The sequence below is a fragment of the Panicum virgatum genome, chromosome 3K (assembly GCF_016808335.1).
Source record: "Panicum virgatum strain AP13 chromosome 3K, P.virgatum_v5, whole genome shotgun sequence".
NCBI classification, from domain to species: Eukaryota; Viridiplantae; Streptophyta; class Magnoliopsida; order Poales; family Poaceae; genus Panicum; species Panicum virgatum.
This window is the reverse complement of record NC_053138.1, coordinates 24,879,283-24,894,338: the sequence shown is the minus strand read 5'-3', so window position 1 is coordinate 24,894,338 and position 15,056 is coordinate 24,879,283. Positions and strand designations below refer to the sequence as shown.

The 15,056-nt window shown below is 45.2% G+C and overlaps 2 protein-coding genes across 3 annotated transcripts; one reads left to right on the top strand and one right to left on the bottom strand.

The window, feature by feature from the left end:
- Positions 1-2,592: 2,592 nt before the first annotated feature.
- On the top strand, positions 2,593-4,193 carry LOC120698584 (transmembrane protein 18-like). Its single transcript, XM_039982272.1, has 4 exons — positions 2,593-2,844; positions 2,977-3,082; positions 3,591-3,739; positions 3,835-4,193. Exons 1-4 carry the CDS (start codon positions 2,791-2,793, stop codon positions 3,928-3,930), a joined length of 405 nt encoding a protein of 134 aa, XP_039838206.1. The 5' UTR covers positions 2,593-2,790; the 3' UTR covers positions 3,931-4,193.
- Positions 4,171-9,667, bottom strand: LOC120698583 (embryogenesis-associated protein EMB8-like). Of its 2 annotated transcripts, none has more exons than XM_039982271.1 (14): positions 9,240-9,667; positions 9,038-9,127; positions 8,353-8,420; positions 8,173-8,264; positions 7,962-8,051; positions 7,642-7,764; positions 7,462-7,539; positions 7,092-7,177; positions 6,766-6,814; positions 6,475-6,531; positions 5,336-5,466; positions 5,177-5,260; positions 4,872-4,938; positions 4,171-4,804 (listed from the first exon to the last, which is right to left on the bottom strand). In XM_039982271.1, exons 1-14 carry the CDS (start codon positions 9,494-9,496, stop codon positions 4,298-4,300), a joined length of 1,779 nt encoding a protein of 592 aa, XP_039838205.1. In that variant the 5' UTR covers positions 9,497-9,667; the 3' UTR covers positions 4,171-4,297. The 2 variants fall into 2 exon arrangements, with proteins under 2 accessions (XP_039838205.1, XP_039838204.1); XM_039982270.1 differs by having other exon boundaries at positions 8,173-8,270; positions 9,240-9,666.
- Positions 9,668-15,056: the final 5,389 nt, after the last annotated feature.

The following is a 15,056-nucleotide window of genomic DNA, read 5'->3' as shown; positions in this document are numbered from 1 at the left end:
CAGAAACTTGGTAGTTCTGTCTTGGGTGTCCAAATTGTACTGCGGACGGTCCGGCCCTTGGGGGCGGACGGTCCGCCTCCTACTAAAAATTCTGGGACAGAAACACTGCGGTTTCTATGTGTGCTGACCTTTTGAACGGCGGACGGTCCGCCCCTGGGGAACGGACAGTCCGCCGGTCACTTCCAGATTTAGTCAGAGACGTTTGCAAATCGGTTGGTTCAAAATTTTGAACCTCGGACGGTCCGCCCCAGGTGTGCGGACAGTCCGCCCGGGGCTCTAACGGTCGACCCTGACACATAATCACTGCGGTTCTAGCCGTTGGTTTTGAATGGCGGACGGTCCGGTCTTTGTGAGGCGGACAGTCCGCGAAAACTCTGTTTTCATGGGATTTGAGTGTAACGGCTAGTTTGGGGCCTCCCTCTATAAATAGAAGGTGTGGCCAGCCATTTGAGGTTGCTGAGCACCTTGGGGACTTGGTGTCCATGTGTGAGAGTGCTTGAGAGCCCTCTACTCACTCTAACTTGATAGTAATCATCCGATCGAGTGAGAGAGCGATTCTAGTGCGATTGCTTTGAGAGATTGCATCGAGTGGCACTAGGTGATCGTGTTGCAAGCCGGTGTGCTTGTTACTCTTGGAGGTTGCCACCTCCTAGACGGCTTGGGGGCAAGAGACTCCGTTGAAGCCCGCAAAAAGATTGTGCGGTGCTCCGGAGAAGAGATTGTGAGGGGTATTGTGCTCACCCCGCGGGAGCCGCGAAGAGCAACTCTAGTTGAGTGAGACGTGAAGAGCAACAAGTGGTTCGGTCGGATCATGTGCTAGAGCTCGGTGTGAGCACTCCACGTGGGAGAGTGTGACTTGGGAGTCACCACTAGCAAGAGGATCGGCGGCAACCTTGGAGGTTGTCTCAATAGGGATTAGATTGGTGGCAACCAAGTGAACCTCGGGATAAAAATCATTGTGTCATTTTTGTCTACTCTTCTCGGTGGTTTGCATTCTCCAAATCACAAGCCTTGTATTTACATTCATCTATATCTTGTGCTTGTGTAGTTGCTCTCTAGTGTAACTACTTAGCTTGTGTAGCTTAATTAGTGGCTCTTGCTAAGATTGTGTAGCTAAGCCAGTTGAGCTCTTGGATTTGGATTGTGTATTCTTGTTCTTGAGCATCTAGTGAGCTTAGGTTTGGCGTTGTGCTTTTGCTCATTAGAATTGTGTAGGAGCTCCCCCGGTTTGTGAAGTACTAGTGCTTAGACTCGTGTGGCTTGGCATTAGAATTGTTAGGAGAGCTCTTGCTAACTTGGCACTCCATTTGTTTTTGTGTAGGATTTTTTTGGAGGTGCTTTAGAGTCATTGTTAGAGGGGTGAAGTCTTGGCTAAGCGAATAGTTTCAATTCCGCATAAGTTTTGGTTAGCCGGCGCAATTAGTTTTACAAAGAACTATTCACCCCCCTCTAGTCCGCCATCTCGACCCTACATCATGTCTAGCCCGAGTTTTACAGCAGATCGGAAAATTTGGCCTGAGCTTTGCCCATGCACAGTGGAGAACAGGAACTGGAACTCTCTCTGCTAGCTACTCTCGCTCTGGCTTGTGCGCGATGCCTTTGCGATGCCTTTCTCCGATCCTTTCTCCGATGCCTTCGTGCATGCAGCAGAGAACCGTCTTTTATAGACACGTCCGGGAGTGCTTCCAACAGTGTTGTCCTAATTCCCGCAGGCATGGGCTTGATTGCCTCGCATGCCACGGAATTGTTGGAACGCCTGGCTTGTACTTCCTTGGACGGATACGGCTTCAGACTTGGAATGCACTTCCATACGGCTCCAGACTTGGAATGCACTTCCATACGGCTCATTTATAGAGATAGACTTGAGGAGGTCAGGTTGGACGGCTATGGTCAGATCTGTTTGTGATGGTGGAGCGGTTGGACGGCTATGGTCAGATCTGTTTGTGATGGTGGAGCTCTAATCAAATCCTACGGTAATCAGTGGCGCATCCACGACTTGCGCTTTGAGGGGCTCATCTCCATTTTTCTTTCTCCCGCCCTCTTTTTCTTCTTCTTCTCTCCTTTCTTTTATATTTTTCTTTCTCGTCTTTTCCTTCTTTTTTCATGGAGTTCCTGGCAGTAGGCGGCTTGAGCCCCTGCACCCATGCTGGATCCACCCCTACAAAAAATATTTTATAATTTTGACACATGCTATTTCAACTGATTTTTCTAAAATTAAAGATAAAAGGTACCCAGAAGAAAAAAGATACGAGAATAAAGATTTAACAGTAGTAGAGGGTTGGAGCAAGTAGCAAGCATCCACTAAGCTTCTTATCCTCTATCCTAATAAATGACTCGGCCATTTTAGCAAACTTTTTAACATGGTACTATAATATTTAATACTCATTTTCTGACATGGTATAATATTTAATACTCACCATACTTCTATGACATTTCTATTGAAATTGGTCTTAGGTTAGAGTGGCAAATAGACTTTCATTAACTTAGGTTTTAAATCCATCTTAAAAACTTAGTTGGCATTCGCTCAGGAAATCATCTTTGATGAACAAAGATAAACGCTTAAAAGTTAAGGTCAGATCTGAGGGTATGCCTACAGTCCATGTGCAAAATACAAACACGTGAGGGCTATACGCGCAAATAACTCGTCTCTTTCCTTTCCCGAACTCTCCGGTTCAGCCCGAGCCCCGCCGCGCGCGTCGCCCGATGGAGGAGGTTCAGGCCGCCATGACGGCGCACCTGGACTAGTTGTCTGGTCTCGTGCAGGCGCTCTCCTCCGAGCTCCGCCGGGGCATGGACCCCGCCGCCGACAACCTGCGCGCCTTCGTCCGCGCCGTCGACTGGACGGTATCACTCCCGAATCCCCCAATAGGAGATCGCATCCGGATCACCGAAATCTCGTTCTCTTTTCTCTCTCTCCCTTTCAAAGCTAACAAACATCGTGCGTTGCGTTGCGCTTTGAATGTGCAACTGTTTCAGGAGCCATGGCTGATGTCCTTGATGGCATTCCATGTGATTCTGCTGCTCACGGCCGTCGGGTTCAGGAGGAACGCTAACTTTCAGCTGTTGCTGTTGTTCCTTGCTTGTGAGTTCTACTGTTTCTCATATTCTATTTCTTACTCAGCAAGCCTTGTAATATGGACTGATGGATTTCAGTTGAGGGAAAGCAAGCCTTGTATATGGACTGCATTTAGTAGTGTACTGGTCAGTGCAAATTTCACTAAGTAAATTAAAAATTGGTGTCTCCCACATTAGTAGGCATTAACTCACTCGAGCTGCCGATATACATAACACATTGATCATTTTTTCCCTAGTGTGCTCCTTGAATCCACATAAATTTCCTGCTCTCTTCTATGAGGCCTCATCTTCTATAGACCTTTGAGGGAATTGATGCTAGTATGACATAAATCATTCTTCTAGATTTCAAAGAAGAGTTGAATGATAGTATGAATATCCACATTATATTTTCTTTTAAGGAACAGTCAACATTATCTTGCAACACTTGGTCCAAATAGGATGTCTAAGATTGGAAATTTGGAACCCGGTTTCTTGATTTGCCCCCTTTTATTGGATTCATGGTTTTGCCTGCACAGATTCAGGAGTGTATATGGCGGAAAAGATGAACAGATACCTGGGAGAGAACTGGAAGAGCTTTGCCAGTCAGAATTACTTTGACCGTTCTGGAGTTTTCATCTCTGTCATTTGGTCTGGGCCTCTTATTTTCATATCTATTGTCAGTGTGGTTAGTAAAAACCTGCCTGCCCTGATGTAAAGTTTCTGTTCATTATAAGCAATCTAATTGCAATTCAGCTCATGATGTATTCCTTACCATTCCAGGTTAGCAGCCTCATTGCATTATGTCGGTTGATGGTGAAATGGAAGAGAGCAGAGCTTAGGCACCGGGCCCAACTTGCTCGCGACAAGCAGGACTGAGAAAGCAAATCGTGCTGTACGTGCTACACTTAATGGGTGCCTATTGCTACTGTTCTTGCTGGTCATGAACTATAATAGTTATTGTTGGCATACTACATGAGAAAACAGATTTGGCATATGTACCATCGTATTTTCGGTTGTAGATGTACTCTGACGTGGGGATGTAATTTCAATGAAATCAGCACAGTTTGCAAACCTAGCCTTCATGGAACAAACTCAGCAAGCATCCTCGCAAGAAAAACCACAAATGCTATTATGTCTCAGCTGGATCTTTATTACCATGGATTGATGTATACATACATGTATTAATGGATGCTACAAGGATTTTACGTGTTCCAGACGAAACACATCTGTGTACGTGAAATGTTTACAGTTTCTTCAGCTTCTTAGCTAACAGAGAATTGCTAAACCGTTTCCTAAAAAGGAAAAAACCTAGGGTTCCAAGCAACGGCCAAGACGTTACAACAGCAATGTAAGCAAGCAACCAGACCGACTTCCCCTGCGACCGGGTGAGCTTGTTTATGGATCTCCTAACAGGGACAATGGCATCACCTATATTATTTGCATATGGCCCTTCTCTCTGTCTATGATTTCCTTCATGGCCTTGAACAGATGTCACATTCCCTTCTGAATTGTTTTTATCACCCATCCCACTGTAATTCTCATTCTGTATTTCTCCATTGTGTTCATTCTGTTGTATGGCAACCATGCCATCACTGAGTTCAATCTCACCAACAATCTGGTTATCCAAGGAGTCAATGTTGTCAGGACCTTCATTAGTTACGGCAGCTACCATTCCGTCTTCCATGAAATTCACATATGGACTCTTGTCAATTGATGATTCCAATGAAGAGTGCAAACCATGTTCTTGTGCCTGCATTCAACTATAACATGTTATACCATGTCAGCAAAGGTGATACTGAATTACAACCAAACACCACCTTTTGCCGATGCATATAGGAGCTATCATGTAGAGCACAGAGGAACTCGGAAACAGGCCGTACCCACCTGTCAACCATTTAGATAGATATAAACTGAATGCCAATCACAATTGGCTGATCAAATAGACAACTCACATCATAGTTAACAAGGAGATGCAAGTGGAAAGCACGTAGAGATGCTAAGAATTTTTTCCAAACAACTTACCATAGCCATGGTTGTTTTTAAGATGCTTCTTCTCTAATTAATATATGCCTGGCAATGGCAAAGCTCATGCTGGTTGCTTTTCAATAAAAAAAAATCTTACCATAGTCTTCTAGCAGTTAGGCCTTCAAAGAAAGCAAGATGTCCACCATTAGGAGTAGTTGCCAATACAATGTTTTTGTTTGCCCTAGATCCATTGAGCGCCTCATCAATCCACGGAAATAAAAATGCTCGGAATATTGAGATTTCATCAGATGTTTACCTGCATTCATCCCAGGGAATGGCCTCCCTTGTGCAGAGTGGGTCATCTAAAGCACTAATACAAAGCAAGGGAACTGACACATTGCCAATATAGTTTGCACTACTGCACTTGCGGTAGAATGTGTCCACTGTCTGAAAATATTTAGTCACTATGCAGAATTTATTTTCTAAAAATTATACAGCAGATAAGTTGCTAGAACAGCAGTAGGGTGTTCGAACTGTATAAGGCTGTCCACAATGGCAAGAGCAAGAGCAAATTTGCTCTTGCCTCGTTTCCCACGCCCTCTCTGTCTACAGTGCCAAACAGTACATCTACAGTGCCAAACAGTAGATTTACTCCTCCATTTACTCCTATCGCTGTGGACGGTCTAAGCTATCATGAACCAAACTGAATTAAAAAGATCCACAGGATTGTTCTTGATTTGCATCAGTAAGTTTTCTGGTTCATGAAGTTCTTGTTGGTACTTGGAACCCAAACCAACTGTCAAAAAGTTGACACATGTTCGAGTAACCTGAATTCTATAGTTTAAATATTCTACAAATACAAACTTGCCTGATTTTGTATTGTGAGAGCATTGTCACTTCAGATTTGTTCAATTTGTGCATTTTCATTACTCACCAGCCATGAGATGCTAATCTAAGAAAATATTTTAGGAGCACATCCACATATTTAGAAAAAGGTGCGATATCATATAAATATCACAAAATTCAACTCCGGTCAGATAAACTACATATTAAGAACAATATATTGACAAAAAGAATATGAGTTCGACTGGATGCACATGCACTCTAGTGTGTCATTTCATTCTAAAGGAAATAGTAGTTCACAAGAAGGTAAATTTGATGATGATTCAGTTACTTCTCTCCAAGAATTTTGATTTGATGCACTAACTTATGACTATAAGCAATATGGATGCCATCCCCTGACCAAACAAGGGTAGGGAAGATGTTTGTTATCCATTTCCATTTCAGTCATTTTGCTTGATTCCACTTAATTCTCAATGGAATATAAAAAAGGTAAGTCACTAACAATGAATAACAACAACAGTGGAGCTGATTGTAACCAAGAGTTTTAGACAATCTAATATGAACACTTCACTGGTTGTTGATAACCAGACGGTGTATCATTAGAAAAAATACCTCATATTTTGCAACGACACAAGTGGCATGACGGTCAAATTCCCGGATAGAGCTTGACTGATGAAAGAAAGGAAAAAGAATGAATAAGCACAACCATTTTGTATGACCAGACCAGCTAATTTATTAAAAAACAGTCAAATTTCTGAGTGAACAAAATAACTTTATTTTTGTTTTTCTAATGCAAACTGAATGACACAAATATGATAGCTTACCGAGGATTTGCAAGTTTGCCGAGGTAACTGAATGACACAACTGCATGACTATAAGAAAAACTGATGAGTGCTAGCTTACCGAGGTAATAGCTTCCCAGTTTGCAAGTCGTGCCAAGACAGGTTGGTGTCTGAGAAAGTAAGACAATGGGAAAACTACTGAGTATGGAACAAAAATAGATTCCATCTTGTATTATTCAGTTGCATTTTGTTACACATAAAAGGACCGTTAATTTCTAGATGGTAGAGATCTAGTAAGGCAAAGCATGGGCAACCAGATAAGGATTTCTTCAGTAATTAATACACATTAGTCAGCACTCAGCAGAAAAAACATAAAGGTAAAGGCAGATCATATGTAATGAAAATCTTGCTTAAAACATAGTAGGGAAGAACCTAACATGTACATACAGTTTTGCATATCCCTTGAGGCCAATTGCAAGGGCTCTGTCATAACATCGCTGCACAAGCTTGCGTGAAATAAATCTGTTGGTCACCTGCATAATTGCAGTGATATTGCAATATTAACAATACACATGTACATAGTCAGTGAAGATCAAAGTGTAGTGTTGGTAAGCTGAAGTACTACAAGAGCATCATTTGTAGCTTATTAACTAAGACAATTAGGGAAGTTAATGAGTAATTGAATGGACAAAGAAGTCACAGTATTTGAAAAGTATAGTTGAGAAGCAAACCAAAATGTTAATGCACAAATGAACTATAGTAAAACCAGAAAAAAAAAGGATGCCGCTCTCTAGATTAATTGACTATTGTCACTAACCAGCAGATCCCAGGGTGAGCAAATAGATGCAGCACCAGCAACAGGGGTGCTTTCACCTTCTTCTCCAAGGTACTTGACCTAAATGGGCAACATATAAGACAAAATGGAAATAAGCTCAAGCTATTAAATACAGCTGCAGCAAATTTTCCACAGGAAGAGGGAGGGGGCAGAAACTCCCACCACAATATTGGCACCTATGCTTGTCCCAACAGCGAATAGTGGAGCCTCTGGATACTCCTGATGAAGAAAATTAACAACTTCGCGCATATCTTCCGTCCATCCAGCATTATAGAAGCAATCAGACTGCCAACAGAAAAAATAAGTACTAAACTCGAGTAGCAATAGGCAGCTAAACCTTTTATTAGCGACTGATGCTGGTGCTGATTTTTCTGGTGTTAGAACATATATTCAAGGTTTAACTAACTTACAAAAAATCCTTGCTTGAACAGAAAATCATGTATTATCAATTTATCATAAGATTTTTTTATTAGAGAACTTACTGTTATGGAGATGCCACCCAGACCCCTATGATTGCTTACAACAACGTTCCATCCTTTGCTTGCCATAGAAAAGACCAAATGCTTGACATACTGCAACAAAAACCTGCATCCTTTTTAGGATAAACTCATAGCCAAAATGACAAATGGATCATGCATTCAACTTCTTGTTCCTGTTCAACTTATCAGTTTGTAGAGCTATCTAGGGACTTACAGCAGCACTAGAATCACTAGTTAATCCAGGTATCACAACAAGAAGTGGCGTTGAATCATCCTTACTACTGGATTCATCACAAGAATCAGCATCTGCAGCTGCAACATAGCACAAAGGCAAAAAAGGTTAATCATCCCTGTTTCTAGTGATCAATCCCAAACTATCCAAAATCTGCAGAACCTTCAAGATCAGAGGCTAGCAACCAATCCAAGGCAATGGTTCCACCATCACGAACAGTGTACAGCTGCCTGCAATCAATAGTCCAATCACTTTGAAAGATTAGCACAACCATAAAATTTATATAGCATTGCGGAGCTTTATCTTGTGACGCCCAAACTAAAAAAACACATGGGGGTTCCACATAACATGTGCTACAAATTGCCGAAATTCCTTTTCTGAACTTAGGGACAAAACCTCTAGTATGTCTAAGAAACGCAGTGACCCTTCTGTCCTTTTCTACACCATTATTCACCAAGAGTTTGGCAGCTGATTTGACCGCCGCAACTCAGGCAATCCGCAGGACCAAAAAGGCCTTTAGAAAAGCTACTTTTTGCCTCCCTACAATATCTTCATATTCATCATACTTACATGATAACTATAGCGCACGCATGTAGCAGAACTGTGTTTTTGGAGAATTTGTGCAACAGCCATGAAACAGAAGAATTGGATAGCCAAATTAAAGCCTCATGTGTGCACTCACATAACAGTCACAGAAACATGCCAGTCACATCAATATCACTAAACAATTGTACAGGTACAACCAATATGTACGCACTAGTACTGCAGGAAAACTACAAACGCACAACAGCAGGAAGAACGCAGCTCTAAATTCTTAACATTAATTATGACAATGATTTACACCAACCTCCGATAGGTGAACGACGGCGGTCTGCCGGAGATGCTCAGGAACAACGTCTGCAGATGAGGACTCGCCAGCCACGGCGTCGCGAGGTACCTGCGCAACCAAATTTTTTTGCAACATTGGAAAAATCATGAGCAATTTTCTCCGGTAGAGGCACGAACCCGCACAGCGGCAGCCTCGTGGTAAGTATGATCCCATATCCCACCTGCCGTGGAGCGAGCGGCACTTGGAGGCGACCCGGTGGTACACCTGAGACTCGGGGTGGAAGGTGAGCGCGACGCGGCCGCCGCGGAGGCCGCGGAGGAGGTCCCCGAGGAAGTGGAGCTCCAGGAACCGGTACAGGAGCACTGCGGCGAGGGCGAGGGCCGCGAGCGCGTAGCGCGTCCACGGCACCAGCGCCGCCGCGCGGAGGAGCAGCTCGCCCGCCGACTCCCCGTCGATGGAGACCGCGGCAGCCTCCATCGGGATGGGGAACGCGTGCGAGCTTGCCGAAATCAACACGGGAAGACCGCCGTGATAGAGGACCTCGATCTCGCCGCTGCGGAGGGGGCAGGAGATGGATGGGGGAAGAGAGTAAGAGAGGGAGGCGGGCGATTTGATGAGTCGTTTGCGACCTGGGAAGCGATGGGCGGACACGTGAGCCGTTTCGTCGTGTTTTGCTTGTGTCCGAATGGCTGATAGGAAAAACAGGCGCTTGACAACAGTGACGCACAAACCGCGACACCGAGTGCTCCTCTCCAGAAGGATTCTAGGTGAAAGACACCGGCGTCTGGTCCGGATTTTTTATAGATAGTACCACCTTCAAATTAAAAATTATAGTTCGTAAAAACTCCATCAGGAGGAGGAAGAAGCCAGACATATTGTCCTATAACTTCATAGATAGAACTTTTAACTAGTCTATGAGCATCACCATTAGAATTCCAACCTTCGTGAACAAATTGAGTGTCCACATACCAAACCGCCCCTGCCTTGATCTCCCTAAAGATATGGCTATAAAGTCCCATACCTTGCCCATGTATGCTCTTCACCACATTGACACAGTCCGTGGCAATTCTGATCTGCTGCAGGTCTAGATCGCTTGCGAGAGCAAGTCCCTCCCGGCAAGCCATTGCTTCCGCAACCTCCGGTGAGGTAATTCCCTCGACAACCAGGGTTGATGCGCCAAGAAACATTCCCGTTTCATCTCTTGCCACCGCGGCCACGGCTGCAGTATCTGAATTTTTGGATAGGACAGCATCAACATTCACCTTCAACACTCCCTGAGGAGATGGGATCCAGCGCGGCACCTGAGGCCTGATCCTTCCCCCTTGTCTCTGTTTTACCTCCGTAGGAGTAGCTGTTTCCAGATCCGATAAGAACCGCTCAATAAAATTATGAGTAGATAACGGACTTTGGAACATCTCGTCATGAATGGCTTTCCTTCAAGCATACCAAATCACCCACATCGTGACTGTCAAATGCACAAAGTCTTCATGTTTTAAATTTGCCACTGCCTCGTGTAGCCATCCCCTAGCATCCTCATATTGTGCCTGACTTAGAAATTCTAGCACAGGTTCACCTTGCAAAACCCAGACACACTTGGCCATGTTGCACTCCAGCAAAGAGTGGCGCTAGGAATCCGACCTTCCATATATGGAGCAGTTGCTGTGCTGCGCCATATTTCTGTGATAACGGACATCTCCGGTCGGGATCGATTGTTTTGTAAGTCTCCACAAAAAGACTCGAACTTTGGAATAAACTTTAACACTCCATAAATCTGTCCAGTCCTTATGTTTTGCTCTCACATCTGACTGACCTGGGTTGTGATCAATCCAATCAGTTCTGTGCTCTCGGTTAGACACCAACATTCGGTACGCAGAACGAACTGAGAAAACTCCCGATTTCTCATAGTGCCAGGCCCAAAAATTCTCCTGTCTTCGAGTGGATAGGGGTATACTCCTAATTACCTCCCAGTCCATCAGTATGAAGTGGAAGTTAGCTTATCCAGATCCCAAGACAAACTCACCGGATCGATCAGCTCACTGACCACTACCGGCGGTGTATTGCTCAAGCAGCAGATCGGCCTCATGAGACCATCTCTTGGTAACCAATTTGTTCTCCACACATCTGTGTCCTCACCCGTTCCAATTCTTTTGATCAGACCCTGTTGTAGAACTCCCTTGCTGTCAATGATAACTCTCCAAACTCTGGATGGAGATGGGCCAAGTTCTGCATCAAGAAAGTCTGCATTAGGGAAGTAAACTGCCTTCAACACCCTTACGCTGAGCGTGGCCGGCTCCTGCAAAATGTGCCAGGCTTGTCTCGCAAGCAGTGCAAGATTGAAAAGCTCAATATCTCTGAATCCCAATCCTCCCATATATTTTGATTTTGTCATCTCCTCCCAAGCTACCCAGCATGTCTTCCTCTTCCCCTCCTTACTCCCCCACCAGAAGCCTCGCAGCAAACTATCGATATGCTGACACAGCCCTCTCGGCAATCTGAAGCAAGACATGGAGAAGGTTGGCACCGCTTGTGCCACTGCCTTGATGAGCACTTCCTTTCCACCAGCTGACGGTGTTTGCTCCATCCACCCCTGGACCTTCTTCCAAACTCTATCTTTGAGATACTTGAAAGCTCCATTCGTAGCAGTACCAACATTCGTGGGCATTCCCAAATACTTCTCACTTAGAGATTTATTGTGCACATCCAAGGTCTCCATGATTTCCTCTCTGATGCCGCCACTCACCCCCTTGGCGAAGTGTATAGAAGATTTATCCATGTTGATCCTCTGACCCGAGGCCTGGGAGTATGTGTTCAACACATCCGTCACCGTCTCCGCACTCTCCCTGTTTGCCTTGAAGAAAAGCAGGCTGTTATCCGCGAACAATAAGTGGCTAACCATCGGGGCCGAGGCAGCCACTTTAATCCCTCTGAGGCTCGATGACTGAATTTTGGATTTTAACAGACACAAAAGGCCCTCCGCTGCTAACAAGAACAAGTAAGGCGAGATTGGGTCTCCCTGACGGATTTCCCTTGTCGGAACAAAACTATCCAGACGATCTCCGTTGAATAAGACAGAAAAAGACACTGTAGTGACCAGTCTCATAATCATCTCAACCCATATCTGGTGAAAATCCAGCTTAATCATTATAGCCTTTAAATAGCCACATTCCACACGGTCATATGCTTTCCTCATGTCCAGCCTCAGCGCACAAAATTTGTTATCTCTTGCTCTCTTCTTCTTCATAAAATGCATGCACTCATAAGCTGTAATTATATTATCTGTGATAAGTCGGCCTGGAACAAAAGTCGACTATTCCTCAGAAATAATCTTCGGTAGAACAAACTTCATTCTGTTCGCCATCACCTTTGAAGCTATCTTGTATATTACATTACATAGGCTAATTGGGTGAAACTGACCCAGTTCCTCCAGGCTCTCCACCTTTGGTATTAAAACAATGCACGTGCAATTAATCAAAGATGGATCATCCTCACCTCGCAAGACTCGAAGTACCACCTCAGTAACCTCATCACCACAGAGCTCCCAATGACGCTGAAAAAATGTGCCGGCAAACCGTCAGGCCCCGGCGCTTTAGTGGGAAACATCTGAAACAACACCCTCTTTATTTCATCTTTATCAAAAAGGGCCACCAAACTCTCATTCATAGCCGCTGTCACCTTGGCTGGAACCATATCAAGGACCAGGTTCATATTTATCGTCCCCTCTGAGGTGTACAGCGTCCTGTAGAAATCAGTTGCCATAACTCCCATCTCCACTTGATTATCAGTGAACTGACCATCCTGATTTTTCAGCTTGGAGATGTAATTTCTTCTGCGTCGCTGACTCGCCCTGAGATGAAAGAAGCGAGTATTCCTATCACCTTCTGTCAGCCACGTGATTCTAGAGCGTTGCTTTCACATAATTTCTTCTCTGTAATTCAACTCCATAATTCTCTCCACCACTTTAATTTCCGCATGAGAAGGTCCCCCAACCCGCGTGGTGTCTGATCTCATCCTTTCCAGATCCTCATTCAAAGCTTTAAGCTCTCGGCGAACGTGGCCAAAAGAATGAACTCCCCATTCGCTCAGGCTACCCGCCAGGCGTACCACTTTCTCGTTTAGCTCCTGCAGAGTATGTGCCTTGCCTCCTCCCTGTCACATTTGAGCCAACATAGCAATAAAATCTTCATGAGATTCCCACATCACCTCGTACCTAAAAATCTTCTTTTTCCTTCGCCGATCTCTCTCATCCTGCTCCCATCGGAGTAGTATTGGGCCGTGGTCCGACGCTGCTCCAGTAAGATGTGAAACCCTTGCCTCAGAGAAGCGCGAGCACCAATCCGCCGTGGCCAGAGCTCGATCAAGTCGAACTCGGCAGTATGAGCCACCTGCAACTCTCTTTTCAAAGGTCCAGCTCCTTCCCTCATAACCGAGGCCATGAAAACCACACACGTCCACCACCTCACGAAAGCCCGCGATCTGTGCGTGGCTGCGCTCTTGCATCCCCTAGTGCCCCTCCCTCAGCAACACTTCATTAAAATCACCCATACTCACCCAGAGAAGATGCGATGAGGCTTTGATAAATTTCAGCATGTCCCACGTCTTATGGCGCTCGACAGTTTGAGCATCGCCATAAACACGTGTCAATCTCCAAGGCTCCTTCCCATACTCTGTCACAATTGCATCGATATGATATTGCAAGTACGGTAAAAATTCCACTCTAGTTTTATTATTCCAAAAGATACCAAGGCCACTACTGCGCCTTAACTACTGACAGCAAAGGAATTATCATACCCTAGAGTACCCTTTAACAGCTCCACCCGTGACTTGTGAATCTGAGTTTCTAAAACACATAGCACGGTCGCGGCATACTTCTTCGCAAGATTGCGAAGCTCACCAACTGTCGCGGCATTGTCCAAGCCGCGGCAGTTCCAGCTCAAGCAACTCATTGGTCCCGGCGGCACTCCGACTCGGAGCCCGCTGATGAAGTAGGACCAGTGCCCTCTCTGATCTTCTGCTTCTTCTTATCTGCCGCCATGATCCCACCCATGTTCCTACTCCCGCAGATCAAGCCGATACCCCGCCAAGGCCGGGAAACTGAGTCAGATTAGTCCCTTGGTCAGCCCGAGCGGAGGACGACTCAACCGGACGCGAGGAGGAGGACCGGTGCCAGTGGAAAACCTTTGTCGACACAGATCACCGCCGAAGTCGTCAAGCCCTAGAAACCTAGGTCTACCATGCACGGTTCTGGCGTCTGGTTCGGATGCCATTGTCGATAATTTCTGTTTCAGACTTCTGAGAAGTGAGTGTTGGAATTTGGGCTTGGCCCATTAGTTATTTCAGTTATTCATAAATCTCAAAGTCACATATGAGCATGAGGAAGTGTAGGAGTGGTGCAAATCTTTAGTCCCACCTTGCTTGTGGAAGTTGAGGATGGATAACTTAAATAGTGAGGCGACCCTTGCCTCTTCAAACTATGTGTGTGGAGAGATAAAGAGAACTCCACACGCGCTCGCTCGCCTCGCCCAGCTGGGGATATATTAGGTTGCTTGGCTATTAGGTTTGCGGGATATGGAAGGTCTAGTCGGTTTCCTAGGCTGCCACCGAAATACATCTAATTTGAGTTAGAGTTTTGCCTCCTCTCGCTGCTGCGCCGCCACCATAGTCTTCTCCATCCCGAGTCGCCTTTGGGGGATCCTGCACCGGGAGAGGGCGAATAAGATTTTTAGGAAGCGCTTAGCGCGACCGCTCAACGATCTTCGTCACGGCTCGTCCTCCGTCCAAGTCCGGTGCTGCGGCATATCGTCATCTGCAACGCCGTCTGCTGCGCTCCGTTCGCACAACCGCCGTCATCCCGTCAACGCTGTTCGTCTTTCCAAAGACAAACACTCAGTACGTACACTGTTTTTTAGTTCAGTGCTTAATCATGTTTATACTGCATCTTGCTACTAGTATGATAGGATTGTTCATGCTAGTTCTAGTCAAATTCATGATCTATTTATTTCGAAATTTAATCGGACATGAGAAGATCCACCAAAGCTCC